The 27,130-nt window shown below is 42.6% G+C and overlaps 1 protein-coding gene across 4 annotated transcripts in view; it reads right to left on the minus strand.

Annotated features, from left to right (window-relative positions):
* Positions 1-7,187: 7,187 nt before the first annotated feature.
* The window catches only part of SEPTIN9 (septin 9), an 87,712-nt gene continuing 67,769 nt past the window's right edge, over positions 7,188-27,130 (minus strand). For 3 of the 4 annotated variants that reach the window (XM_053452935.1, XM_053452937.1, XM_053452936.1), the window contains 9 exons: positions 16,493-16,690; positions 15,877-16,005; positions 15,576-15,657; positions 15,164-15,301; positions 11,847-11,964; positions 11,352-11,447; positions 11,056-11,152; positions 9,445-9,496; positions 7,188-8,816 (listed from right to left, as the gene is read on the minus strand). In XM_053452935.1, the coding sequence (XP_053308910.1) occupies positions 8,684-8,816; positions 9,445-9,496; positions 11,056-11,152; positions 11,352-11,447; positions 11,847-11,964; positions 15,164-15,301; positions 15,576-15,657; positions 15,877-16,005; positions 16,493-16,690 (1,043 nt within the window). In that variant the 3' untranslated portion in view covers positions 7,188-8,683. Of the gene's footprint in view, positions 8,817-9,444; positions 9,497-11,055; positions 11,153-11,351; positions 11,448-11,846; positions 11,965-15,163; positions 15,302-15,575; positions 15,658-15,876; positions 16,006-16,492; positions 16,691-25,528; positions 25,582-27,130 lie in introns of those variants that run through there. The other variant, XM_053452938.1, reaches the window with a different exon arrangement.

Here is a 27,130-nt window from a genome sequence, read left to right on the forward strand (position 1 = left end):
ATTGTGTACTTCTGTAATTTTATCTACTCTATTTTCTAACTCAGCTGTTCTGTCCCTTAATCAATTAATTTCTTGCTTGTCACAGACTGGGTCCAAGCAGATGACTGAAAGGGCCCAGCGCGCCCAAAGATTGTGTGCAGGAGTCACAATGCAGTAGTGGAGTTGGACAGGGCCTTGTTGCAGGGTGACCACACTCACCCAGGTGATGAGCACCTAGGGTTGTGCAGCCAAACGCCAGCGCCCTGATATGGCAGCGGATGTAGTCCAGAACAAAGCGAAATCCTGTAGGAACCCTGGAGCAGACATGAAACATCACTAGAATACGAGCAGGATGCTGCAGGCAGGGAGTATGGAAGCTAAGCAAAGGGTATAGCAGAAACATAACAAGCAAGGGACAGGGAGACCAAGCACGAAACATAACCACACAAGATATACATGTTACAGGGCACTACAGTGAACCAGACAAGGAATAAACATTACTAGACAAGATATACATGATACAGGGCACAACAAAGGACAGGGAAGAAGGCAAGGAACACAGGGGAAGGAGTGAAGAGCCGGAACCCTCGGACGCTTCTCCTTTAAGCAAGGATAGGACATATTAACTGGGACATGGGGAGAGGAGAGAGGAACCAGAATCCTCAGATGATACAAGGAAGAAGGGCAAAGGTACATAAGAGACAGACAAACATGAATACAGGAACTAGCCTAAGACTGATTGATAACAATTGGAGATTCCGTCACATGATATGGCCATAGTATGCTTAGCCCACCACTACGCCAAAGTACTCCAATGACGGTGGGTCCTAATGCTAATCCCTGCTGACAGTGGTACGAAGTAAACCAAACATGTAAACCAAACACATAGCACTGAGACATACCTTAGACTGCAGACTGAGACAAACAGAACACACGGGTGGGGCACACCTTATAAAGGAAACAGAGCTGAAGCAAAGAGCTGAAACAGAAGCAAGGAATGGAAGAGCAGAACAGAGCAAAGGGAAATCCAGGAATGGATTGAAGCAAAACAGGGAAACTGAAACAAGACAGATATGCAGCTCCGCAGCCTGGGCAGAACGTGACATTGCTGAATAGTAGCAGTAAAAGATCCCATGCCTTCATAGTTTGCAAGGCTTCCCTACAGAAAAATCCTTGGCAACATCAGTAGTATTGTGGGACACCTCAAGCAGAAAGTTCATGTTCGTTTTTGGAGGGAAGAATTTTCTTCAAATACGACAAAATTCATCCATCTTCCTGTTTGACAAAATTCATCCAACATTTTAGTTTTTGGAAATCCCTTTAGTCCGGTTGTCATGGCAACGAAAATAAATGCTTAGAAGAAGTTCAATAGGGAATTTGAGACCAATGAATGGAAGAAAGAGGGTCAAAATTATCTTAGAGTTATAGGGTTACGATTAAGGATAGTAAGTGGACTGGTTAAATGATCTTAATTAAATTAATTAATGATCTTAATTAAAGCAAAACTTTAGAGGGTCTTAGCCACTGAGAAATGGCAGGCTGAGGCCCACTGAGTCTTACACAGAAGAATCTCACTCTGTAAAGTGCTCGAATGCAGCACAGCAGTGTCACATAAAGCAGTCACAGTGACATGAACGGATCCCCTGCCTGCTCTGCTCTTATATGACTAGTCTGTTTTTTTTTCTTGGAAAGATGCAGTACAGCCACCAGACAAGCCCTCAGCATGACGTGACAGCAGTGATTGAACAAACAAAGGTCAGCTCACTCAATGTCCCTCGTCTTAGTGCAGGGAAAATGGCAAGATTCACCTCCTCTTAGTGTCGTCAAAATGGCTGCCGCGGCGACAAAATGAATGAACAAATAAGCAAAGACTTTTGTATTGCGCACATTTGTTTTTCGTTTCTTAGGACCAATGGGCACTAAAACGCATTCGTCCAAAAACGAATGCGCAAGTCTACCATTTACTCGCTTCTGTACATTACCGATAGAATGCGCCTACCAAACAGAGCAGCTGTTTAAGGTTTCCAGTTGTCAGCGGTAGGTATCCAAGCTGATTTCCATCTAACTGCGTATTTTTAAGTTTATTTAATAACCCAGGGCTCGACAAATCCCAGGCGCCAGGTCGCCATGGCGACAGAGAATTTTGTCCTGGCGCCTAGGTTTTGTCAGCCTCTTACATCCAGAAAAAATTGTGGATGTAAGAGGCTGAGTCACCACATGGGGGCGCTGTTCCTGTCTGCCCAGAAGTCTGGGCAGACAGCACAGCCACTCCGAGCCCGCCCCCGAGCCTGAGATCACTCCCACGGAGTGATCCTGTAGGCTGAAAACGCGGTTGCTGGAAAAGCAGCAATCGTGTTTTCAGCTGCCACAGGCAGCCTCAGGGAAGGGGTTTGTGTGTTGATTGGGTCCCCACACAAGTCTGGGGACCTCACCCAACACCCCCCAGCTGCCTGATCGCTCCATGGGAGCGACAGCGCAGCGTTAACCCCTTCAATGCCGCGATCGCGGCATTTAGGGGTTAATTCCCGTTTTGGGGGCTTTGCTGCTGGTGGTCTGCCTGGAAGCCCAGGCAGACCAGCAACAGCAAAAACGAGCCCCCACAATCCCCTTGATGACTCCTGTAGGTATGGAAGCCTACAGCAGTCATCAAAGAGACTCCCTCTGCAATGGCTGGTCCATAGACCAGCAATTGAGTCCCAGCTGCCAGAGGCAGCTTCAGGGACAGGGGAGAGGGTTCTTCGGTCTCCACATGAGTGTGGAGACCAGCCCCAACACCCCCCTGCTGCCTGATCGCTCCCTGAGAGCGACAGTGCAGCGTTAACCCCTTCAATGCCGCGATCGCGGCGTTTTAGGGGCTAACTCCCGTTTTGTAAGGGGCTCTGCTGCCGGTGGTCTGCCTGGAAGCCCAGCAACAGCAAAAAAACGAGCCCCCACAAGCCCTTTGATGATTCCTGTAGGCATAGAAGCCTACAGCAGTCATCATAGACTCCCCCCTGCAGTGGCTGGTCTATAGACCAGCAATTGCTTCCCAGCTGCCAGAGGCAGCTTCAGGGACAGGGTGAGAGGGTTCTTTGGTCTCGCCATGAGTGTGGCGACCAGCCCCAACAGCCCCCTGCTGCCTGATCGCTCCATGAGAGCGACAGTGCAGCGTTAACCCCTTCAATGCCACAATTGTGTATGACACATTCGTGGCATTGCAGGGGTTAACATTTGTCCCCACAAGCTTGTGGGGACTAAATATCTGGCAATGCTGTGCTCCAATGGAACATCAGCATCGAAAGAGTTAAAAAAATGAAAAAAATGTATTTAAAAAAAAAACAAACAGCACTGACCTGAAAGTCCAGGGTGCTTCCAGGTCAAACGCTGTGAGTTTAGTAAGTGGGCTGATGATGATCGGATCCCTCCTGACCAACTGTTAGTTTAAAAAAATCCTGGCTCCTAACTTTTTTACCTGGCGCCTAGATTCACAACAAATTTGTCAAGCCCTGTAATAACCTAATACAATCTGGCAAGTTACAGAGCTTGTTGTTTCCTAAATCAAAGCTTTTGAAGCTGTACAACTGATTCTGGTGAATGGGTTAACACATTTACACAGGGAGTGCTTGGAGCGAGATGGCTTGGAGTTCATGGTGAGGTTTTCATTGCTTTCTGGCAAATTTGAGATTTGGTTTCCACTGAAGTCAGCTGTTTGGAGTGCTTCGCAAAATTAAATGGTTTCAGCAATCTCAGAAATATTGTTTTCAGGAACATCTTTCTCTACCAGCCCTGTAGTTTTCTGCTTCCAGGGGAAAACATTCAAGTTGATTATCACTAAGACCCAATTTTCTTAAATGTACAAGAGGAAAAAGGTTCTTAAGCAGCTCTTTCAGCCGCCTAAGCAACAGACTGTATATATCTGCAGATATGTGAGTAAGGAGCAGGTCCTCACATCCATGGATGCCACCTGATGGGCACATCACTAAGCAATCAAACATTCAGGCAGAGACAGTCTATATGGAGGCCCACAACACACTCAATGCTGGTCACTCTCCAAGCTGGCCACCCATTGGCAACTATGTCCAGGGGAAGGCTGGCAGCCTAAGGCCTGGGGGGCAAGTCAAGTCAAGTGGCCCATTGTGCCACCAAATCAGCCCATCTTTTCCTGATTTTCTAACGCATATTGATTATAAAAATATAAATATGTTCTGTACTGGTACGCTGTATTTTCTGATGCACTACATGCCTGTATGTTTTTTGACCTTGGGTGCGGCCTGTCTATGTTCAATGCTCGTACGACTATTGAGTTTCATGTTATTTATTTATGCTCTGTGACCATTGCTAATAAAAAGATTTAAACAAAAATATAAATATGATTCAAATGTGGTTTAACATAAGTACATTTAATAGCAACAAAGGATGGTAAAAAAAGAAAAGCCTAATGCCCCCCTGATGCTCAGCCAGGTAAATGTCCCCCATGATACTGGTTGAGGATTATGGGAAGTATAGTACACAGCAGCAGGGAAATTGTAAAGGCTAATATGAGTACCCTACCAGGATCATACCTTAAAGTGGGCTGATTGGGGCAGCAATGACATGGGGAAGCTGAATGGGGACAGTGGTGAAACGGGGGGGCTGAAAGGAGATATGTGACACGGGGGGCTGAAAGGAGACAGAGGTGACATGGGGGGGCTGAAAGAAGACAGAGGTGACAGGGGGCTGAATGGGAACAGCAATGACATGGGGGCTGAAAGGGGACAGAGGTGACACTGGGAGGGGCTGATTGGGGACAGAGGTGACACTGGGAGGGGCTGATTGGCGACACTGGGGAGCTGAACTTGTGAACACATACAGACACAGAGATTTCTTTTTTTTTAATAATTTAAAAAAGCATTATGTTGTTTGTCCCCCATGGACACACTTACATATACACACATACCGATTTTTTTTTGTTTTTGTATAAAATATTATACAGTTTGTGCAAAAATAAATTGGTTTACTAACCTTCTACTTCTTAAGTTCTTCCACACTTGGGGGGGGGGTGTTGCCTACCCCTGGTCTAGACCTCCGTCCTCGGATAGCTGGAGACTGTTTGCTACGTAAACAGGATGTCAGTGACAACATCCGGTGCTTCAGCTGTTTGAATGCGAGGGGGCGGAGCTTTCACCCCTCATGCTGCTCCCATCAGATTGCTGGAAAAGTAATCTAAACGGCCAATGCGTGCTGATACATGCATTGTAAACCTTTAACCTGTTCAGTCCCATTAGGACGTACCTTTACCTAGCAAGAAACTTATTCGGACGTACAGGTTCTTCCTGGTTTTGGTGCAGTGGTAAATACATGTCTCTTGACAGCCTGGACTCTCCCCTGTTTTCAGGAAGCCAGGTACACTTTCACTCAAGGAAGGCCCCATCACACGATCAGGCATTCCCTTCCAGTTCAATTGAGGACGGGAGAGTCTTTCTGGACCCTGCTGGGCTCTCCCATTGCTCCACTGCTGGCTGATTGCAATTAATATGCAATGCACAGCTATGGAGCACCGCTTGCTGAGCACATTGTAATCAGCACAAACAGATCAGGAGGAGGGGAAGAAAATAATTCAACAATGTAATATTCAAAAAAATAAATATAAATAAAATACATTAAAAAAATGGGAGCATAAAAAATGCATTAGACATTCCAAAAGGGGACATTATATATTTTTGTAAGTGCCCTTTACCACTTACAATAAAGACATATAAAAAAACTACCCCTAAATCAATATTAGAAGTATGTAACACAGGGTGATGTGTAAAGCATGGATGTGGCCCACTGGAACATGAAGAAAAGAAAAAAAAAAGGTATGCGGGGTATGGCTGTAATCAGGAGGTGTTACAGAATACAAAGTGGGTCATTGTTCAGCAGTGGAGTTTACAGTATAGAAGAAAATGTACGACTACATAAAATGGGATTTTGTTTTCTATTTTAGTATAGGATTTTTAATCCATTATCACTGAAAAGTTTTACGTATTTGTATTATTTTAAAAGATGGCTCTACTTAAATCAAATATGCTTTAACAACAATATGGTAAAGATGGTTCTGATAAACCCCAGGACTGAGGGGGTTAAACACATTGCTGGTCCCTCCAAGCACTGTGTTAAATATCAAAAGGTAGCATGATCCCACATCAGAGTGACATGGAATACATTAAACTTTCACAGGATACCCTATAGTACGCTATATAAGATAATTATGTGTGTGTGTGTATATGTATGTATATATATATATATATATATATATATATATATATATATATACATATATACACACACACGATTTCCCACAGATTATATAGTTGTGTAGTTTGGAATACCCGTGCCAGTCCAGTAGTGTATATACAAAACTTTCTAGTTCTGTATTTGTTTTACAAAATAAAATACTGTTTTATTGGGCTAATAATCCCTAAAATAAAAATGTAGTATTCATTCATATAGCCAGATAAAGAACATTCACAATTGCTGTGTTTTGTTGTAAAAGAACATCTATTTACTGAAATACCAGTTTTTTTGGTTGCTTTTTTAACATAGGTCCAAGTGTAAGAGTGTAAGCTCCCTCGCCAAAGATTGCGCAAACAGCATATTATTGAATTTGCTGCCCGTACCGTATATTTTAGTGAATTAACCCTAAAGGGTTCCATTGAACCATGATGGTTGTGCATCCATAATGTAATTGAATATCATAAAGTGATGGGTCAGATTTAAAAGGCGCACTTTGATGCTTGAGAGCTGCCACCCTAAATTAAAGAGGGATTTTTATTTTAAGAACGCACAATAAAGTGCTTTACGAGTACAATAACATTAATAAAAGGAACAAAAATTACCTTAAATAGAAACTGCAGCCCCACTCCCTGCCACGTGTTCAGACAAATTTTGAAACTGGTTGGCTGCTAGAAACCCTTGCACTTATTATCAATCCAGTACCAGAGCTCACTGGCAGTAAGTAGTGTACACTCACCTGTTCAATTGCTTGTTAACACAAATAACTAATCAGCCAATCACATGGCAGCAAATCAATGCATTTAGACATGTAGATGTGGTCAAGGCAACTTGCTGAAGTTCAAACCAAGCATCAGAATGGGGAGAAAAAGGGGATTTAAGTGACTTCGGATGTCGCATGGTTGTTGGTGCCAGACGGGCTGGTCCGAGCATCTCAGAAACATGATGTGTGATTACAAAATAAAAAATGCAAAACATTTGCATTTGCAACATTTATTTTAGGAAATACATTTTAAAAAGACATTATTATGTATACAAAAAAGGACTAGTTTGTCATAATGCATATAAATCAAATAAAAGGCCACTTTATGATAGCTGAGTTTATTTAAATCCCTCAAAAAAACAAACAAAAAAAAAACAAACACAAAAAGCATTACAAAAGGGGGAAAAAACATTTAATTTTCCTTTTCACAAAAGGACAGTACAATAACATCACAGACAGGTGACATCTTTTCAAGTGCATCGAGCGTCCTGCCTCTGCTTACCTAAAGTCTTAGCATCTGAAATATATATCTTTCAGTTAATATAATTTTTATTTGCTAAAATATAGCAACTCAACAAGTAAATGATTATTTTTTATTACATTTTGTTGTTTTTTTTTTCATCTGAATGCAGCTTAGCAAATGGAAGGATTTTCTGAGAGGTGAACAAACGAGTATTAAAAAAAAAAAAAGGACATTTCACAAAATGACAGTGACAGATATGCTTTAAAAAAAAATTAAATACACAAGCACTTTGTTTCCTTAAAGGAAGGGAGTAAATAGTCCCATTTTGTGCATTGGGTGGTAAAATACTTGCTCACGTACAGTTATCCATCAGAAAACAGACTAGCTGTTAACACTTACTGGATGGAGGGGGGGCATCTAACGCTGCGGGAAGAGGGTACTGGAAATAGGTTAGGAGAAGGACCCTTTGGGGACTGAAAACCTGAACTTTGAGAACCTAAGCAGAAAACACATATAATCACTCCTTGCCAGTGCCCTCTTACGTCTCCATCCAGCGCCTCTCCGTCCCATCATCACTTAAATCCATAATAAATACAATTTCTAACTTGCAAAATTACACCAGGAGCACAATCTACTTCTGCTTTCGTTACATAGAACCCCCAGGATTGAAACGTTTGGCATATTACAATGAGAACCTCCTTTCCCTCTACTTAATAAGGTTTGTCTGCCTCCCTCACAAGCCTCCTTATAACGATGCAGTGAGGAGCACTCCGTATGCCGGAGCGTTCTCTAAACCGGGATTGTGGGGGAGGAAGGCACCGTAAAAGTAGCTTAAAGGGGGTGTTAGAGAGCCCTGCAGTCCTCAGCATTGAGTTTACTAGGTGTTGGATACACACATATATATCAACGTGATGGATGGAGTTAATATTTTGCAGTAGTAGGGGTCATAATCCAGTAAGTCAGCAACAAGGTTAGAGATCCATTCAGCCTCCCCCATACACAAAATTCCGGACAGAAAGAAAGGCAACATTTTGGCAGTTCATATTCTCCCCACCCCCAGCTCATCCTCTGCCCTTCATAGAACATTTTAGGTCAACACCAAGGACAATGAGAGGTTCCCCAAAAATTAACATGCTGTCCTTCCTTCCCCCATCTCTACTCCCCTCCTATAACATGACACTGGGAGCAGAAGACAGATAGAAACAATGAAAGACGGGCGACGGTGTGGTGGATGCCAGCGGCAGGGGCTACATCTCGTTGGAGGAGTAGTCTTTCTCTGCTGTGCCGTTGGAAAGCATGTTGCCCTCTTGAAGCCTCTTAACACGGTATGCCTCAAAGTGAATACTGCTCGTTATATCTTTGATATTCTGCATATGTGTCCTATATGCAACAAAATATATAAAATATATGCATTAATACATGCAACGAGAATCACCATGAACATAAAACAATAAAAATCCCATTTGAAAGGACCACGTTTCCCAAACGTGTCTCCGGACCATGACATCTTTAAATAATAGATGTGGCTCAGAACAGAATATCCTCATTAATGACTAATCTGGGATATTTTTAAATCTTTGTAACATGTTTTGTAGCTGGGACATAATTTGAAAGAAAAAAAAATTGTCAATTACAGAACATTACTAAAAATATCTGTACAATCTCTGGAACTATTTAAAACATATAAGTGTCCTTCAAAAGAAGGATATTTTGCTTCATTTTCCTTTGGAATGAGCTGAAAAGTGGAGAAAAATGGCTGTCCCTCACACACACAGAATAGCCAGACACGAATTTGAACCAGGCTATTATTTTAACACCAATGGACGACATTGACGACATTATCTTCTAGATGTGATCCAACCATGGAAGACTCCCTAAGATGTTGCGTTGCCCAATGTTCCAGAATTAAAGCGTATATACAATATATAAAGAGTATTATTGTATTTCACACCTTATATGTGGATATTCTTGAGAATGTTTTCACTGCTGGAAGAATATGGACACTTACCTGATAAGCAGATCCCGCAGGCAGGAGAATTCACAGTGGCCTGGGTTTTCCACTGCAGGAAAAGAGAAAGAGGGAACTTAGCATATGAGGGCAAGAGGGGGTGAGATTGTCGAAAGAGCACATCGAGTCCATGTAGGCATGAAACATAATGCTGCTATATTCAAAGGTTATGAATAAACAAAGCTTAAATATTCAAACGTTATAAACAATAAAAAAAGCCGTCTTGTTGCTATATGAACACCTCTCAATGTTCATATAGCAGGAGCAAGTTTGGATACAATGAAGTCAAAAAAGGCCAGTTTGCACCTAAAACCACTAGGCGGCAGCCACGGTGTAACCATCGATCATTAGATCTAAAAATTAAAATATGTTTCTATAACTCAACAGAACGCGTCTAATATAAATGGATATGGATACGCTGTAATCCATTTGAAAGAAATAGTTACTCCCTGTAGATATAAATCCATAAATCCAACCTATATTAAACACTTTGCATTTTAAAAGAGCTGCAATAGAGAGTATCTGTCGCTACAAAACACCCATAACAACCTTAGAGTCCCATTATTCAACAAGTTTTCCCCAACGATCTAGGCTCGGTTTGGTTTAGAGAAGGTTAAGTCCCAGTTCTGGACACATTGTTTGTCTGGAGCCAGAGGACTTGAATCCGTAGAGCAGGGAGTGGGGGTAGAGGGGCGCGCAAGAAACCTCAGTCGGAATTAAAAGTAGAGACGTGGCAGAAGAAGCGAGCCACAGATCATGTGTTCGCCATGTTCAACAAAGAAACCACTAGAGGCATGTGTATAGAAATTCAATTACTAAACTAGTTTCTATCCAACTTCTAAATAAAATCCAGTATCGCCCCTATAGTGGAGCAAAAGGCGTGTAAAGGGATTATACATCATGTGTGTGGATTCAAACTATGCAACACGCGTGTAACAGCCATCTACAGACTGATCAAGTACCACAAATCACAGAATGGAGATCGACTGAAACCAGGTTTTATGTTGTGACTTGTTAAAAACATGAAACAGAACCTAATTTAATATTAAAACACTTTCTCGTGAAGAGCAAGATTTTTATTTTATTTTTTCTACACATAGTTTCCAACAAAAAAGTAGGTAGACAGCATCCATATACAGCAGTACGAGCAGGTAGAGAGATTTAACGTGATATTCTTAAAGCTGGGAGGCAGAGGGGTTGGTTTTTGCCAATACATTGTGAGGAGCACACATACAGGGAGAACAGATCTTGTAAAGAGCTTGTGGAGAGCAGTGCTGAAACCCCTATTGTACCTATTGTGAAGGGAGAGCAGACCCTGTCTGTACAATGCGGCCAAATCAGAACATCCATTGTGCTGAGCAGGGAGAGGAGGGGGTCCGGAGTCAAAACACGATTTAAAATGGCAAAAGCTCATATGCAGTAACCCAAAATAGGAAATTATTTCTTATACTCCTTGCAAGAGTGTGTGCCATTTTTAAAAGGGATCCCAAAACCCCACAGGCAACCATTCGATGCTAAGGAGATGACATGGTAATGACATGGGCACCACTGTATCATCCTCGAGATGAAAGAGTCTACAAATTATAGTAAAAAAAGAACACATCAATGTACCTTCAATGGTTCCCCATTTGGTTTTCCTGCCTAGTATCCGCCTGCCATTGATCTGGTATTCTTGGTCGCTTCCCACCACAGCAAATGGAATCATTTCCTGAAGGATATAAGGAGGTAAGATAAGCCTGGTTCGTTCTTACTGTAGGCAGCAGACTATGGTGGATCTGCATGTAGCATGGTTTGTACCCATAGGGATGAATATGACCTTAAATGTTTTTGGTATTATGGTTTACCAAGTTTTCTTTTTTTACTACTACTATATGCCAATGCACATGAAGCAGCTGTATGGTCCTCACCCTGATCTTCTCGTTGACCAGCCTATCCTCCGCATCCTCGTCAAATTCCTTTTGTGGGTAGATATCGATTCCGTTGTTCTGCAGATCGGCACGGATCTGTGTAACGACAACAGATTTGTGAAAATACATTTGGAACCACAGCCAACAAGCCTGATGCATTCAGTGCTAAACACAAGTAGTATCACAATTATTTGTATTTATAGTTAACACGGCTAGTAAACAAACACTGGAATCCAATCGTACTCTTAACCCCTTAAGGACAATGGGCGGTCCCTAAACCCATTGAAAACAATGCATTGTGAGCCCGTACATGTACGGGCTTTGTCATTAAGGGGTTAAAAACATTTAGTTATTTGGAAAAAACATTAAACTTGCTTAACAGTGAATGTTTTCTTAACATCTTTTTCCCTAACCAATGAAACTAGGTTTCGTTGCTAGAGAAATATACTATTTTGTAATCATGAGATCTTTAGAAGAACATCTACTACTACTTACCCTCTGCTTGAAGTAATCTCTCTCCTCTAAGGTTAAAGTGTCCGCCTTGGCGATTACCGGTACAATGTTTACTACTTTGCTCAAACGTCTCATGAATTCAATATCCAAGGGCCGGAGTCTGAAAACAAAGAGGGAGGTTATAATTATTCCCTGAACCACCTATCATGGCTTTCAGACAACCACCTAACCTGAAACAGAAAGTGGTCGATAAAATATTGCAGAATGCAATATATCTCGCTGTAAAATAGGTCAGCACATCTGTACTGACAACACTGCCCATCACATCATCAAGGGATCATACACATGTACATCTGCTTATATTGTGTATATGATCCGGTGCAACAAACATGAAGCAGGGTGTTACTTTGGAGAAACCCAAGGATGACCCTCTTCTATTCCAGCATGACTGTGCTCCAGGGCACAAAGCAACATCCATAATGACACGGTTGGATGAGTTTGGTGTGGAAGAACTTGCTCTACACAAAGCAATGGGGCAATAAATGATGATTTCAGAGTCTGTATTCCACCCCCTCTCCCACTCACACATTTGTGAGGGTATAAATTCATGCAAAACCGTTCCTCAGTCAGATAATTCTTCCTAGTCCTAGGATTTTAAGATTAAGAACAAGAGACATGTACAAAACTCTAGAACATTGTTCCCGACACCTTCTGAACTTTACAGTGTTTACAAAATATGTTACCGTATTTGCTCGATTATAAGACGAGGTTTTTTTCAGAGCAAATGCTCTGAAAAATACCCCTCGTCTTATAATCGGGGTCGTCTTCTAATCAGACCTCAAATAGAGGTCTGATTAGGAGACTAAGATCCAGATCCCCCGCACCGCTGCAGGGGACCTGGATCCTCCTGTCGTCGCCCCCCCCACACACACACACTTACCGGTGCTTCCGGAGGTGAAGTTGGCAGCGGGGGTTTGTATGCGTCCGTCGCAAATACCTTCCCCGACTGTCAGAGATCATTGTTCCAGAGTTCCTGATCTCTGACAGCCGGGGAAGGTATTTGCGACGGACGCATACAAACCCCCGCTGCCAACTCCACCTCCTTCCGGCTGCCGCGGAATGAGACGTCAACCCGCTGCCCCGGCAATACAGCAGGAAATTGGAAGCACCGGTAAGGAGGCAGAGTGGCGTTAAGGGGGCATTTAATAGTGCACTCTGCCTCCTGAAATGCCTTATACCTCCCTATATGCCACTCTGCCCCATAATATGCCTTTTAACCCCCTAAATGCCAGAGTGGCATATAGGGGTATAAGGCATTTCTGGAGGCAGAGTGCTCTATATAATGCCTTTTAACTCCCTTAATGCCACTCTGCCTCCTGGAATGCCTTATACCTCCCTATATGCCACTCTGCCCCATAATATGCATTTTAACCCCCTAAATGCCAGAATGGGATATAGGGGTATAAGGCATTTCTGGAGGCAGAGTGGCACATAGGGGGTCAAAAGGCATACCATGGGGCACAGTGGCATATAGAGGGTTAAAAGGCATATCATGGGCCACAGTGCCATATTGGTGTGGCAAGCCTGGGGGCAGATGTGCGTAACTGGGGGACAGGTTGGAAAATACAATAGAAAATATAAAAGAAATAAAAACAAAAAAAAAATATTTTTCTCAATCATAGCTTTTATTAAAAAAAATAGTTTACATGAATTAACATTTACTGGTAAAACTTTTTTCCTTTAGGGTCGTCTTATATTCAGGCTTTTTCTTTTTTTCCTAAGTTAATATTCAGATTTTGGGGGGTCGTCTTATAATCAGGGTCGTCTTATAATCGAGCAAATACGGTACTTTTTTTACATAAACAGTGATATATTCTAAACATAATATAGACTTAAAGGGGTGATTGTACTGTATCAGTGCTAATAAACATGAAGCAGATCTTCTATCACAGCCTCCTCATACATTACTACAGCAGGACAGGGGAGGCATAGTACATTCGTAGACACCCCTACAATATATCAATATATTATGTGTACAATACAGATCGATGTAAATGAGCTTTATTTAGGAAACTGAAAATAATGGCTTTGTGTTTTGTCCTCTTATAGTTCAAAAAGGTTATAATAAATCTGACCAAACGTTAAGGTTGAGCAGCCCCCTCCTGCCACATTAATGGTGGCCAGAGAAGACCTTATGTTGCAGCAGTCTGGCCAATGGAAATTTGCAACAATGCGTCCACTGCATAAAGTATACAATTTAAGGGTCAACTCTGTAAATACTTGTAGCCCAAAAATATATGTTACGTTACTCAGGCTTTCTGGATATTATAATAAAGAGACCACTGAATACCCCAAAGCTTATGTAACGTTACACCTCCTTATCTACACTGAACTAAAAAGTATAAAATTCAGCTAAAGACTCCGGTTCACAACTGAAACATTTTACACAAAATACCACAGTCCAGAAAGACCTGGTACTATTAAGGATTGTTCTACGATCACAAACACAGGTCAAAACACCAGGCGAATGGGCAGCTGGGTTACTATTGGAATGCATCACACGTGACCTGGCTGTTAGCCAAAGAAAGACGGCATCACTACAACTTTATTCCCCTGTTTTTAAGGGGATGACTGGGAGTGAGATTTTTAACCAATGGGATGCTGCTTCGGATTTCCAACAGGCAGAGGAGAAAGTTTATTTGAGCTGCAAGCACGTGCTTCAGCCCAACTCCCTGACATACACGACTCTGGTGCAAGGTGCATTCCTGACAATGGAATGGCCCAAACAGCAGGGGCATCCTACATGTTGGCGATAAGATCACTTATATACATTACTCACATACAGCCATAGTTATAAAGACCAATTCTGGTGTTTAGTGCGGAGCAGTTTCTAGTTTCCATGGCGACTGCTTCCATAATATTGCTGTGGACAGTGGTGAGTGCTGGCAAGCAAGCAAGCATGCGTGAGAAGACGGCATGCTCATCCGAGTGACGCTACAAAACCACTTCAGGAATGATTATACCTCAAGGGGAACTTCCATTGGCAATTAAAAGTAAATAAAAAAATTATTTTTTGTCCAGAGAGTATACCATCCCATGTGTTTTTTTGGTCTTGTTTTTGTGGTTTCTCCTTTATTTTCACCGTAACACAGGCACTGGTTTTCACTAATATTTAAAATAGGATAAAATGATCACACAGCCAAATAATTTACTTGATTCTTGGGAAGACTACCGGAAAATGTGAGGGGTCTAGTTATCCCAAATAAAGCGGTTCTCAGAAATGTAGCCCTGATGTTAATATGTAATATGTAGGATTACGAAGATATATTTAAAAACTAATGTCAAACATTTGTACTCACGAGTGTCCTGTGGCTGGGATAAAGTATATACAACAGTGAACTCTGGTGTCGGGAATTCGCTTCTTGCGGTTGATATTCACCTCCTCTTGAAGGTACTTTTCATACTGGTCATTGATAAATTTCATGATGGGCACCCAGCTAAAAAGTGAAAGGCAGAATAACGTACACATTAGAGACAATGTTGGCTCTTACAGAGACATTTAAACTCCTAAGAGAACCTTACTCTGCACTAATAGTAACTACACTAGTAAAAATAGAAGGAAGGCATACGAAGATACTAAAATTATGGTGTCATAAACATGAGTCATGTTAACCCTAACCATACATCATGAAAACCACAGGAGACTAATGATGGACAGAAGAGAAGAGCCATGACCGTGACAGATAATGCCTATCTTTCGTAAAGCCTCACCAGTTCTCATTGTTTATGTGATCTCCAAAGCCAGGCGTGTCGATGACCGTCAGCTTCATACGCACTCCTTTCTCCTCAATTTCTGGAAAACAACACAAAATGTGGTATTTAGATTGAAGGGGGGGGGAAAGAGAGCAAGACTTGTTAAGGAAGAAGGTTTGAGTAGCGGCTACATGTGCTATTAAGTAGACACCATTAACCAGTCAACCAACTGACGTATATCCCCAACGTGTAGGTGAACGGTTTTCAGCGAGCAGCGCACTTTAGACAGGCACTCTCTCAAATACTTTAATATACTCACCGTGAGCGATGCTTTTGATCTCTATGGTTTTAGGGATACGTTCCTCGCCCGTAGGCTGCACAGATTTCCTGCTCACTTTGGATTTGAAGAGCGTGTTTATCAATGTGGATTTTCCAAGCCCACTTTGACCTGAGAGCAGAGATGGGGCAGACAAATGAAGTTAAAATAAAGAGAGGAAGGGGCTCTAGATGACAATTATTAGAGAGATCAAATCAACCTGAACCTTACAACAAAAATCAACAAATAATGAGACGTTCTCATGCGTCATGCATTCTGGGTGAAGATTGCTCTAAACAAACTTTACGGAGCTCGGAAGCCGGCCGGCCATTTATCACTATATAGGTGAAGCACACTCGCTGCACGAGCTCGGATCATCAGGGACAATAGTGTGTGGGAAAGTAAACAAAAAGCACAAAGCAGACGTCACATCATATGACAGTTTTGTTCTGTCTCATGTAATGAGTCCTCATTACATATGTCTATTTAGGGTAAATGTCCATATATTGTGTTTTCTGAATTGTAACAATTTTATAGCATTTTTATCTGCATTGAAATACCTGCATTAGGCTCATTGCAATGTTACAGAAAGAAAGAGGCAGGAGACTCGCATACTCACCTACCACCATGATGTTTAGCTCAAACCCCTGCTTCATGGCCTTCTTCCTCATCTGCTCCAAGATGGCATCTATCCCGACATATCCAAAATCCGTCGGGGGTTTCTCTCCCACACCTCGAGTAGGGAGAGCTTGCTTCATCCCTGCGTCCCTGATGGCGTCTGTCATGGCGACTCCGTATGTGTGAGGGTCCTCACTAACTGCAGACGGAAGATAAGAAAGATGAATCCTGACAGCTATGTCTCCAATGCATTAGGCACACAGACATTTTAAAGGGGGACCCCCGCCATTGTTTCCTGAATGTGGCATATTTCAGGAATCAGTAGGGTGCCTCGCAATCCATACTTTACATGGATTACTTTACTTGCATAAGAGCTATTGACGACATTTCTTTTGGAGATGCAACAACCAGCTGCTAAAGAAAATGGGAGAAATCCTCTAAAGAAGGAGTTAAGACAACGGTCCCCACGGTTTACACAAAAGATGTCCTGCAGAAGTATGAATGCATATAACTTCTTATTTCGCAAGCAGGGTCATGGTTATCTAATGTATAGCAATCCAACACGGTAAAAGCGACAGATCGGCTCTAAACCCAGTAATGCTTGACCTTCCATTGAAATGATAAACATCCAAAACAAATACTATGCTGTGTGACCTAAGACTTTGTTTAATATATGTAATAATCCACAAGGATATAATCCCTTGACATTAAAAGCATAGCCAGTTGGAACAGCTAAGGAACGACGAATGCGATGTGAACTGGAGGCCATTCTGGTGAAAAGAATGAAGAAAAACCGGATCTCAGGAGATATCACACCACATTAAGGAGAGCTGCCAAGGAGTCTCCGGAGTTATTAAAGTCCGTATTATGTCAATACATTTATTCTATTTATAGTGCCGATTCTGTAGTTAAAGGGTAATTGCCATCAACATCTTTTAGCATTAATAAAACTGCCATAAACAGTTGAACGGTCTGGAGAGATTTGGTTTAAAGGTAAGGGATTGTTATACCCCGGCAGACGGTGCCCTCTCAATTCCACATCTCCATATCCCACCATCCTTTCTAACGCTACCCAATTCAGAGGGGGAGGAACGGGAACTTCATAGGGTATGTATGAGGGAGACGTGACGTGAACAACATCAAGTGATGAGTGTAAGAAGTCCTCATCTTCTGCTCTATCAGGTCTATAGAACTTCTCTGATCTCATGATCCTTAGACACCATAGATAGAGAACATATAGTTCAGATTACGCAATTCTTGTCAGATTCAAGCTGGCATCAAGATGATGAAGTTGCTACCAAACATAGGTGTGTTTTCTGCTACAGGACTTGGAACCTCTGATAACATCTGGCACTGCACTCAAGCGTAGCTCTAGATCTGTCCCATGTTTACTTAACGCTACACAGTGTTTAAAAACATAGGACATGTTAAGATGGCACGGCTCACAAGCACTTTCTTTTGATCTCAATGTTGACAAATCGGAATCTCCAGCCTCTGGGACTTCAGGATACTTTCTTTATTTGATATTTACTGCCTGGGAACCAAATTATCTATTAGCCGTCTTTAAAAAAAAAAAAAAAATTAACCCGTGAGCTGTGAAAAATAGAATATTTTAGTTAAACGTTTGATCAGTGCGGTTGCTGCCTCAGCGCTATCCTTTAAAACCACTAGGAAGCCAAGAGATGTCCTATCAAGAAGCTGGTCACACTGGTATCACTGGACCGGTTATTCACCGCTTTGATAGCCCAATGGGTATCCACTAGATTATGGTGGGTTAGAAGCTCCGTGACATCTACCCGTCTCGCCATGTCCATAAGAATAATATCTGTGAGAAGCCATCTAGGGCCAGAACGTTACAGAGGGACAACCGAGATCTATCGCCTTCTCACACCAAGTCAAAAGGATGTAAACCGTGTATTGCTCGTGAGCACAGGCAGCAAAAACGAAGTGTTAAATATGTTAGACAGAAGAAAGCGGAAGATAGAAGAAGAAGAAAAAAAAGGAACTGCGGGTTATTCTCAAAACATTTATGTCGCTTTACTCATCATGTTTAATACAATGACCAGAGCCCCGAGCCTGTCCAGGGGTGCCACTGCGTTACATACAGATCCGGCTGTCGGAAACACACAGCGGAGAAGATCACCGACATTTCATTAAGTATGAGAAGGGCTTGAAACTCTTGCTCTGTGGCCACTGCCTGCTCTTATAAACCACTAAATAGCATCTCCCCAGCATCCGCTGCTATTCTGAGAACACAGAGGCGACAGCTTTAACAAACTAAGTCTGAAAAGACTTAATATCCTAATTATTTGACAATTATCTTAATTACGCTGGATTTCCTCAAAGCGCAGATTCCTCGTTTCATACAAATACATACACAGCGCTTAGCAGCCCAAAGCATCCTATCATAGTAACCGACCGAGTATCCGCGCTAATGGGGGCCATTCTGACGATTATTCAGGCAATAGACATACTATCTAAATCTTTTACCGGGGGTCACAGTTTTATACCAACCTCCTTGGGAGGGCTGCCGCTTAAATGCCCCGATGTAAAGACTTTGCATTACTGCCTGAAAAGCCACTCGGTGTCAACAAGCTTGATTAGCATTTACATTTCGGCCGGACGCGCTCTGTTCTTTTCCGTTGGGTGCATTGCCTTTGTGTAAGTGTTTTAGATAGAAGTGTTTGGATACTTTTTAGTGTTCCTCTTGTGTCAAAACCCAGACATGCAAGTAGAAGGTAGAGACTTATTTTTAACATGCAACAATTTGCACGTATAGATCAGTATCTTATTCATATAGCGCCGATAATGTACACAGCGCTTCTTACAATACATACATTCGAAGCGTCTGACAGTCTAACACAAAAGAAGGCTCTGCTGGTGAGCTTACAAAACCAAAGCGTAATCTGTTGGTTAAATACCAGCATTAAAACAACAGACCTCAATAAAAAAAAAAAATAATAATAATTATATATGTATATAAAAAAAAATATATATATTTTTTTAAAAACCTATGCGCATCTCCTGAGCACACAATCAGATGGTTATGTATATATTTTCTAGCTCTCTTTGCTGTACTTGTCACGGCGACAGACAGATGAAATGTTAAAAGCTTCCTGTTTATGTTGAGACTCTGGGGGGAGAGAGGAGCCGGCGCATATTATCTCCCGGTACACAAAGGGGGAGCTGCCCCTATAACCAGGATGACATTACAGCCATTGTACAGGCCAAGAAAAAAAAATACCCACTGAAGACAATTTGGAGGTTTGTTATTAAAACTGTTGTGCCTACAAGTCAGATAGAAGAAAGAAAACACTTTTGCTGGAGGAAACGAGTCCAGCTCTTCTGCACTAAACACCAAAGTGAAGGCAAACAAAACCTTATGATGTCGGACCTTTGGAACAGAACACATTCCATATGTTGTGTTATTACACCTCAGCCATAAAGAAAAGTTGCACGTTGCACATATCCAAATATTTCCTACACAGAAATCACTAGAAAAGTCTAAATCATCTATAGAGAACAGGACGAGCTTATCTTTCATTGCGTGTCGCTATATTCATTTCCAAGATCATCGTCCGTTGGAAGAGATCACTTATCTTACTCCAGAAAGACCAGAAATGCCCAAATTTTGATGTGCTGCTTGTTATGTCATATTTACCCACTGCGGAAAAAGACGATGCTCTATAAATCAACATTAATGGAATTAAATTACATTTTTGACTGTTCTGTATTGAGACTTATTTCCTACTCGCCATAGGAACAGGACTGGCGCCCTCATATATGCAAAAGCCTGCATACTTTACAATAACGCACAGGTATGTGAAGTGCTTGATGGCATGGATTTTGTTGGCTTATTTTGGCTAGAAACTGTTAAAAACGCTGCGATGACGCCAGCTTCTGAGTGCTTGGGTTCAAACATCTGTGAAATGTCTACGTACTTAGATTTTGGGGAAGATGACATCCTACTGAATCCAAGAAGGTGAAGATATAAGTTCAGGTTCCAGATGAGTAGCGTGAGTGTGAGTGCGAGGCTACAGAGATACGATAAGCACAGAGGACGCTGCGAAGCACATAATGACATTTATAAGTAATAAGTCGCCTGCCAGATCTTTACTGAATAGAGACCAACAACGGCTTTTCGATGAGTCCACATAGGTGGCACCCGGTCACCCAACTCTACAGCCAATACTTAAGCGACTCCGAAGGAAAGATAGCAGATGGCTCCAAAACAACATATATTCTTGGGAATCAATGGTTTCTGTGGGATCTGCCACGGGTAAGAAGCGAGTTACTTTACACTTCAAGGCCGCACAGTAATAGTTATTGCCTATTAGCAGCTATATATACATATATCTATATCTATATACATATATATCCGAGTATTGGTTCAGATGGAGAGGATAAAAAAAAAGGTATCCCCGCATACTCTGCAATACTCGTGTCTACTGGACTAATACAGCTAAACCCGTTTACATATATATCTATATATATCTAGATCTGAAGAATTCTCCGCCCTTTTATATAGTATATTGTAGTGCTCTGAAAGCTGACCTTTAACCCTGGAGAATACTGTATTTCCTAGTAAAACATTTACAACATTCCCTTTTGTACGCCCAGCTCCAAATCCTTTTATATTCATCCATTTTCTGCAGTGACATCATTCCCGTCTATCGCAAAGCATAATGATAACAGATGCTGCAGCGACTCCTGCGCATATTAAACTCTCATCCCACCACACAACCTCCACGTTTCTAGGACCTTCTCATTGACTTCTCAAAGATGCTGCTCAATCCGAGACCTAGAACTAAAAACCATGAATTAGCGACCCTCCGGTGCAGAAGAACCCAACCCCTCGTCAGGTCCCAGCTGATCGGCATCTTCTCATTTCCAACAATGAGGTCTAAGGTCCGGATCAAGCTGTCCTGACCAAGCTCGGTTTCTGTGCATATTTCATTATATTAATAATATTATTTGTAGACCAAGAGCTTAAGTAAAGATGTTTGGTGGGATGGACATAAGTGTTTCATCGCAGTGACCCCATAGCCTGGCTCGGCACAGAACCCTTTGAAGGCCAACAATGGTGACCTTTCCTATTCCACACCAACAGAACCAGGAAAGGACGGGAAGTTGTGTAAGGGGAGGAAGGGAGAATAAAGAAAAAGGTCTTGGGGTGGGGGGCGGATTGGCGCAGCTGAGAAACACCAGGGACGTTTTATCACTTCCTTATGAAGCCCTGTGAAACTTTATAGATTTAAGTGCAAACATATGTCCAGAGGTACCAAAAATTTACAATCTGTATATATTATATATACTTGTAGAGGCTATGTATAAAACCGAAAGGAAGAACCCAAAAATTCACAAAAAAAAATACAAAGAAAAAAAAAAAAAAATAAAGTCAAAATGGGGAAGTTATTAGCCAATATGGTACATGAGGTACCGCTATAACCCTTACACTGATTAAAAAGACATTTAAAAAAACGCCACTGTCATTAAAAAAAAAGACACAGAAACTAATTTAGATGAATACCAAATACAGAGCTATTCTGCAGACATTCAGGACCAGCCCCGAATACATGGATTTTATTGCATTTTATAGTTTGCTGTAAATTGGAGTGTCACTGAAGGGTTAAATATCGGGCGGGGGGGGGGAGATTTTGCAGAGGTATTGCAGCCCCAGGAAAGGGGACGCCATCGCTCAGAGACAATGAGCTTCCATCTCCCTATTACTGTTCCAGGATCCCCGATGCCGCTCTCACAGAGAGAAGGTAGGCAGCCGCCTAGGTCCCGGCCCAAACCACGCGTTGCTTTCTCTGGATTTCAAGGACAGTCTCGTAACGGTCTCATAATATAAATACGGCTACCTTCCTGGCCGCGGCGAGCCAGCTAACAGTGCCAGGCTACACATAATAACGCAGCAGCACTCCTTATCTTTGACTGTCAGCTCTTTGGTCAAAAAGCAGTCGCAAAAAAGCAAAGCTGATACCAAAGCAAAAGCACGGGCTTCTAAAACGTTCTGTTTGGTTCCAACCTTTTTATATTTAGTAAAGATCGATGAACACAGGCACTCCGCACCCCCCAGCATATGCTGTTTAGGTGCCACATTGTACTGGGACCCGTTTCAAGGGTACAGAATATTATGGGAGGTAGAGTAAGGCACCAGGGGTAAGATTATAAGAGCCCTAAATACCCCCAGTCCAAAAACAGAGAAGATACAATTGTTCCATATTATTCTTCTAGGTTACAATGTATATACTCTAGAGAAACACACACACATTATATATAGATAGATAGATAGGATAGATAGATAAACGCGACAAACATTGTAATGTCACAACCAGGACCCGCCAACGCGTTTAACTAAAGCTCAGCACTTAGTCAATGCGTTTGCTTACAATACCCGGGCAAGTGACGTGATGAGTTTAATTGATGGCAGATAGGAGCCATTCGGCCCATCTGGCCTGATGTTAACACTCAGACCTTGGTCTCATCTTAGATTCAGGATAACCATACGCCTGTGATATGCATGTTATATTCCATCACTGCATTAGCCTCTTCCACTTCTGCTTGGAGACTGTTCCACTTATCTACTACCCAGTAAAAGTATAACTTCCTTACGTTACACATAAGCCTCTGACCCTCTCAATTTAGATTACTAATAACGTTTCTTCTCTGAAATTAACCTCCGTCCTCTAACATGTCAAATCCCTTTAAGTATTTAAATCTTTCTATCACATCCCTTCTCCTCTCGCCTTTCCTCCCAGATTTACATATTCAGACCCCTGGGCCTTCCCCGGTAATTTATGGTATGAGTCCCCCTCTGAGCTCGCTCTCCCTTGTTTGTCTTTATGCCATGAATGGTACAGAGAAAGTCAACCCCAAAACTGTAAACCAGGGATGTAGCGGCATGGAATATAAGGGGTTAATGAATACCACCAGCAGTCCGGGACCCTTATTATAGCCAATGACTTTATAATATACAATACATTGTATAGAAACCAGTCCAACAGCAACAGAAGACCACGCAGAAGAATCCCAACGAAGGTACCAACCACACGGACACAGCAGCCGGAAGGTAGCAGATTTCCGGCGGTCAGACACAAGCTGCTCCCGCAATCCATGCTATCCTAATTGTGCTGAAGGAATAATGGCCCACGAGACAATCCCTGTTAATACACGGTCTACATTAATTGCCCCATTTAATAAATAGGGTGAACAAATATTTGCCCTCCTCGGTTTTACGGACATCTTGAAATAATTTACAAGATTTAAGAAACTGAGCAAGCCTCACTCGGGCAGCGTAATAATGCGCGTGTAATAATGAAGCATTTAACCCCTTCCCAGTCAATCCGCAGGACACTGACCTGAAAGAGGTTACAGGAAAGGTCAGCTGGCACCCAGAGGATGCGCCTGTCTTTGGCAGATTAGAGAGATTACACGGGAGGGTAACTGAGAATGGATGACACGGGGGGGGGGGGATGCTGCTGTTTCTTCTCTCAGAGGACAGGAAACCAAAATTGATCTTATGTGTTCAGCGCGGCGGAAACAGAGACTATATACCCAGATCCTGCTGCTAGGAGGAGGCGAGCATCATAGTCACCATTTCATGAGCAGCAATAAAGGGGTTAACCCTATTAGTACAAGGAACACAAACGGACCGCAGTCTATGTGAACTACTATGCAACCTCTTACTCAACCCACTGGCACTGAACGGGTTAAGCGGTCACCAGTTATTCCGCAGTGAGTAACGGCTGACACGTTACGCCGTGGGGCTCGGCGTCCGTAGCACAGCTTTCTGTTCCAATACCCTACATGTGACAACACGGAGTGCAGTCTGCCGGGCACACTGCATGTAATTAGCGTGTTACGGCGTTATCCTCCGTGGAGCGTTCCCTGAAAACATCAAACACGACGGGGGAGAGCGTCAGAAGCTCGTCGGAACGATCCGGCTATATCAACGACAGACAACGGGATGGAACTCCGGCAGAATTTTAAGTGCTGCGTCCCCTGGTTACAGCCAATGGCGTCTGGCACAGCGGCGTCACGTGTACCGACAGCAAGGTGACTGCAGCATCCGACGGCCCCCGGCAGCAGCCCACCTACCCCCGGCGTAGGGCCACACGGATAGGGTTTCTAAATCAAAGGCAGACATAAGGGAATATTTATTTCCCCCGAGAAAAAAAAATAAGATATAAATACGAGCCAAGCAGACGGGAGGCGAATGCAATCAACGCATTAAATGCACCGCCATGCAGCTTAAAACATTTAAAGACACAAACACGGAATGAAACCATCTTTACAATGTTAGGGCCTCACATCATGCTAGGGGGGCGTGAATCACATACAACGCTGCAGGCGCTTTACATACGGCTCTTTCACACATGCCCTGTCCTGCTTGTATGTTGCAGAACATGTAACCGTGTATGTTGCAGTACATGTAACTGTGTGCATAACATTATTTCATTAGTAAAATCCCTGCCCCCGGGGCCTACACATGCATTGTGCAGCCAGTTACCGGCCTTTTGGGGCTGTTTACATAGAATTATTATTATATCATTTAACCCTTTTCATTCATTTAGTATTATTCTCCATGGGCTGGTCACTCACTGCCTCAAAAGGCCCCAAACGGCCACCATCTGTCAGCTGTGCAGCCCCAATCTGTGAATTCACTTTATATGCCATGCAGATGCAGCATTACATGCACACAGATCACATATATGTATCTACATGTACATATAACAGGATGCAGGGGGTGGGTGGAGATGCACAGTATGAACGTTACCCCTGCCCCCTCCCCTCACACCTATCACTCCTTTAATCAAACCCATCATCTCGTGACATAAAGGCCCAGTAACCCTCTACATGCCGGTTTCACTCTATGTATCGTCATAACAAAGCCCATTACCCGACACACGCTGCAGTCTCACCCACAAGCATCGCTATCATACCTTCCATGACACACCGGGTGGGTCCGGCCGTGTCCCTCCGTATCCCACCCAGCCTTATAAACAGCACCCCGCAAAGAACCCACACTCACCCCGATACAGGCAGCGCGCACTGACCACTATCTGAAGCTGAGCGCCTGTGAGAGACACGCGGCCCCGCCCCCGGTCACATGGTACAAAGAGGTGGGGTCTCTGCGGGCGAAGGGTTAACGTTCTCTATGGGCCTCTAGACAGTTCCCAGCCAGAGTCTCAAAGCGCAAGGGAGAACATGCAACATACAAACATCATACACATGTGACATGCTTAACCCCTTCAGCGATGTGCACTGCAACTCGTCCCCTACATCTTTAACACTGAAAAGCCTGTATATGATGGATACAATGTGTGCAACGGGAATACTTAACCCTTCACCTGCCACCAAAGGAGGTTTTACACATACATACATACATACATACATAGATACACACACATACATATATACACACATGCATATATACACACATATACTTACACACAATTATATATATACAAATATATATATATATATATATATATATATATATATATATATACACACTGACACACTTTACCTTTTGTTTTTACCAAATTATGATGTAATAGCAACATTATATAATGGCACTATAATATATTATTATTATTATTATTATTATTATTATCTTTTATTTATATATTAAAGGTTGCTGGGTATGGGCGCACGCCTGCGCTGCTCTTTATTATTTTTTATTCCACAGCCTTTCACCAGCCTTTAACATGTAAACATATAAAAAAGCGTCATGGCATATAGGGGTTAGCTGGGGGTGGGAAAGGGGCTCATCCAATTGGGGGGGATTCGGCATTTGCTAAACGAAGCACATGAAAATGTAAAGGGACCCTCCCAGCTATCATATATAATAAAGTGCATACGATGGTTGGAGTGTCCCTTTAAATTTACATAGCAACATAGAATGTGACGGCAGATAATCGCTGTTCGGCCCGTCTAGTCTGCCCATTTTCCTGTCGTAGAGACTCGGACTTTAATCAGTCGTTGCTCTTGTCTTAGATTCCGGAGCCATAAGCCGATCCCATACATGTTTAAATTCCCTCTACCACTTGGGAGGCTGTTCCATGTATCCACCATCCTCTCGGTAATGTGAAACGTTCTTACATTACATCTAATGTAATTACATCTGGCCGCTCTCTAGGACATTGCTATAGACTAGATGGGCCAGACGGTTCTATAGGCTGGTGATCTATATATTAAATGTAATAAGAAGTCTATCTGGATTATTCACAATATCCTCATCTGCATCAAACGTATTGCTGACTTTTCCCATAGAGGGGTCTGCATAGTGAAAGAATAAGGTTGTGGCCCCTGGGGCACCGCTAATATGTGATGCATTAGAACCCATGAGGTTTTCAAGCAGGCTAGGGGCCATACAGAAGCCAGGAGGTGACATCCGGCTTACAGATGGACCCCAGCGACGTACATCTTTAAGATCTATTACACAGCCGTGTCCTCAGACTTATATCTGTGTTGAAGCTGAGCAGTTGATCGCAATAATGTATCGCTGCACACGGTGTCTTCATGGCTGTTCTTTGCTGTGTGTAGTTTCCGGTACCGTTATACATGTTCAGTGGGATTCTGACACGGCCACCGGGGAGTGTTATCTGACGCCGGTCGCCGCTCTCTGGCC

Source organism: Spea bombifrons, chromosome 13 (genome assembly GCF_027358695.1).
Source record: "Spea bombifrons isolate aSpeBom1 chromosome 13, aSpeBom1.2.pri, whole genome shotgun sequence".
Lineage (NCBI taxonomy): Eukaryota > Metazoa > Chordata > Amphibia > Anura > Pelobatidae > Spea > Spea bombifrons.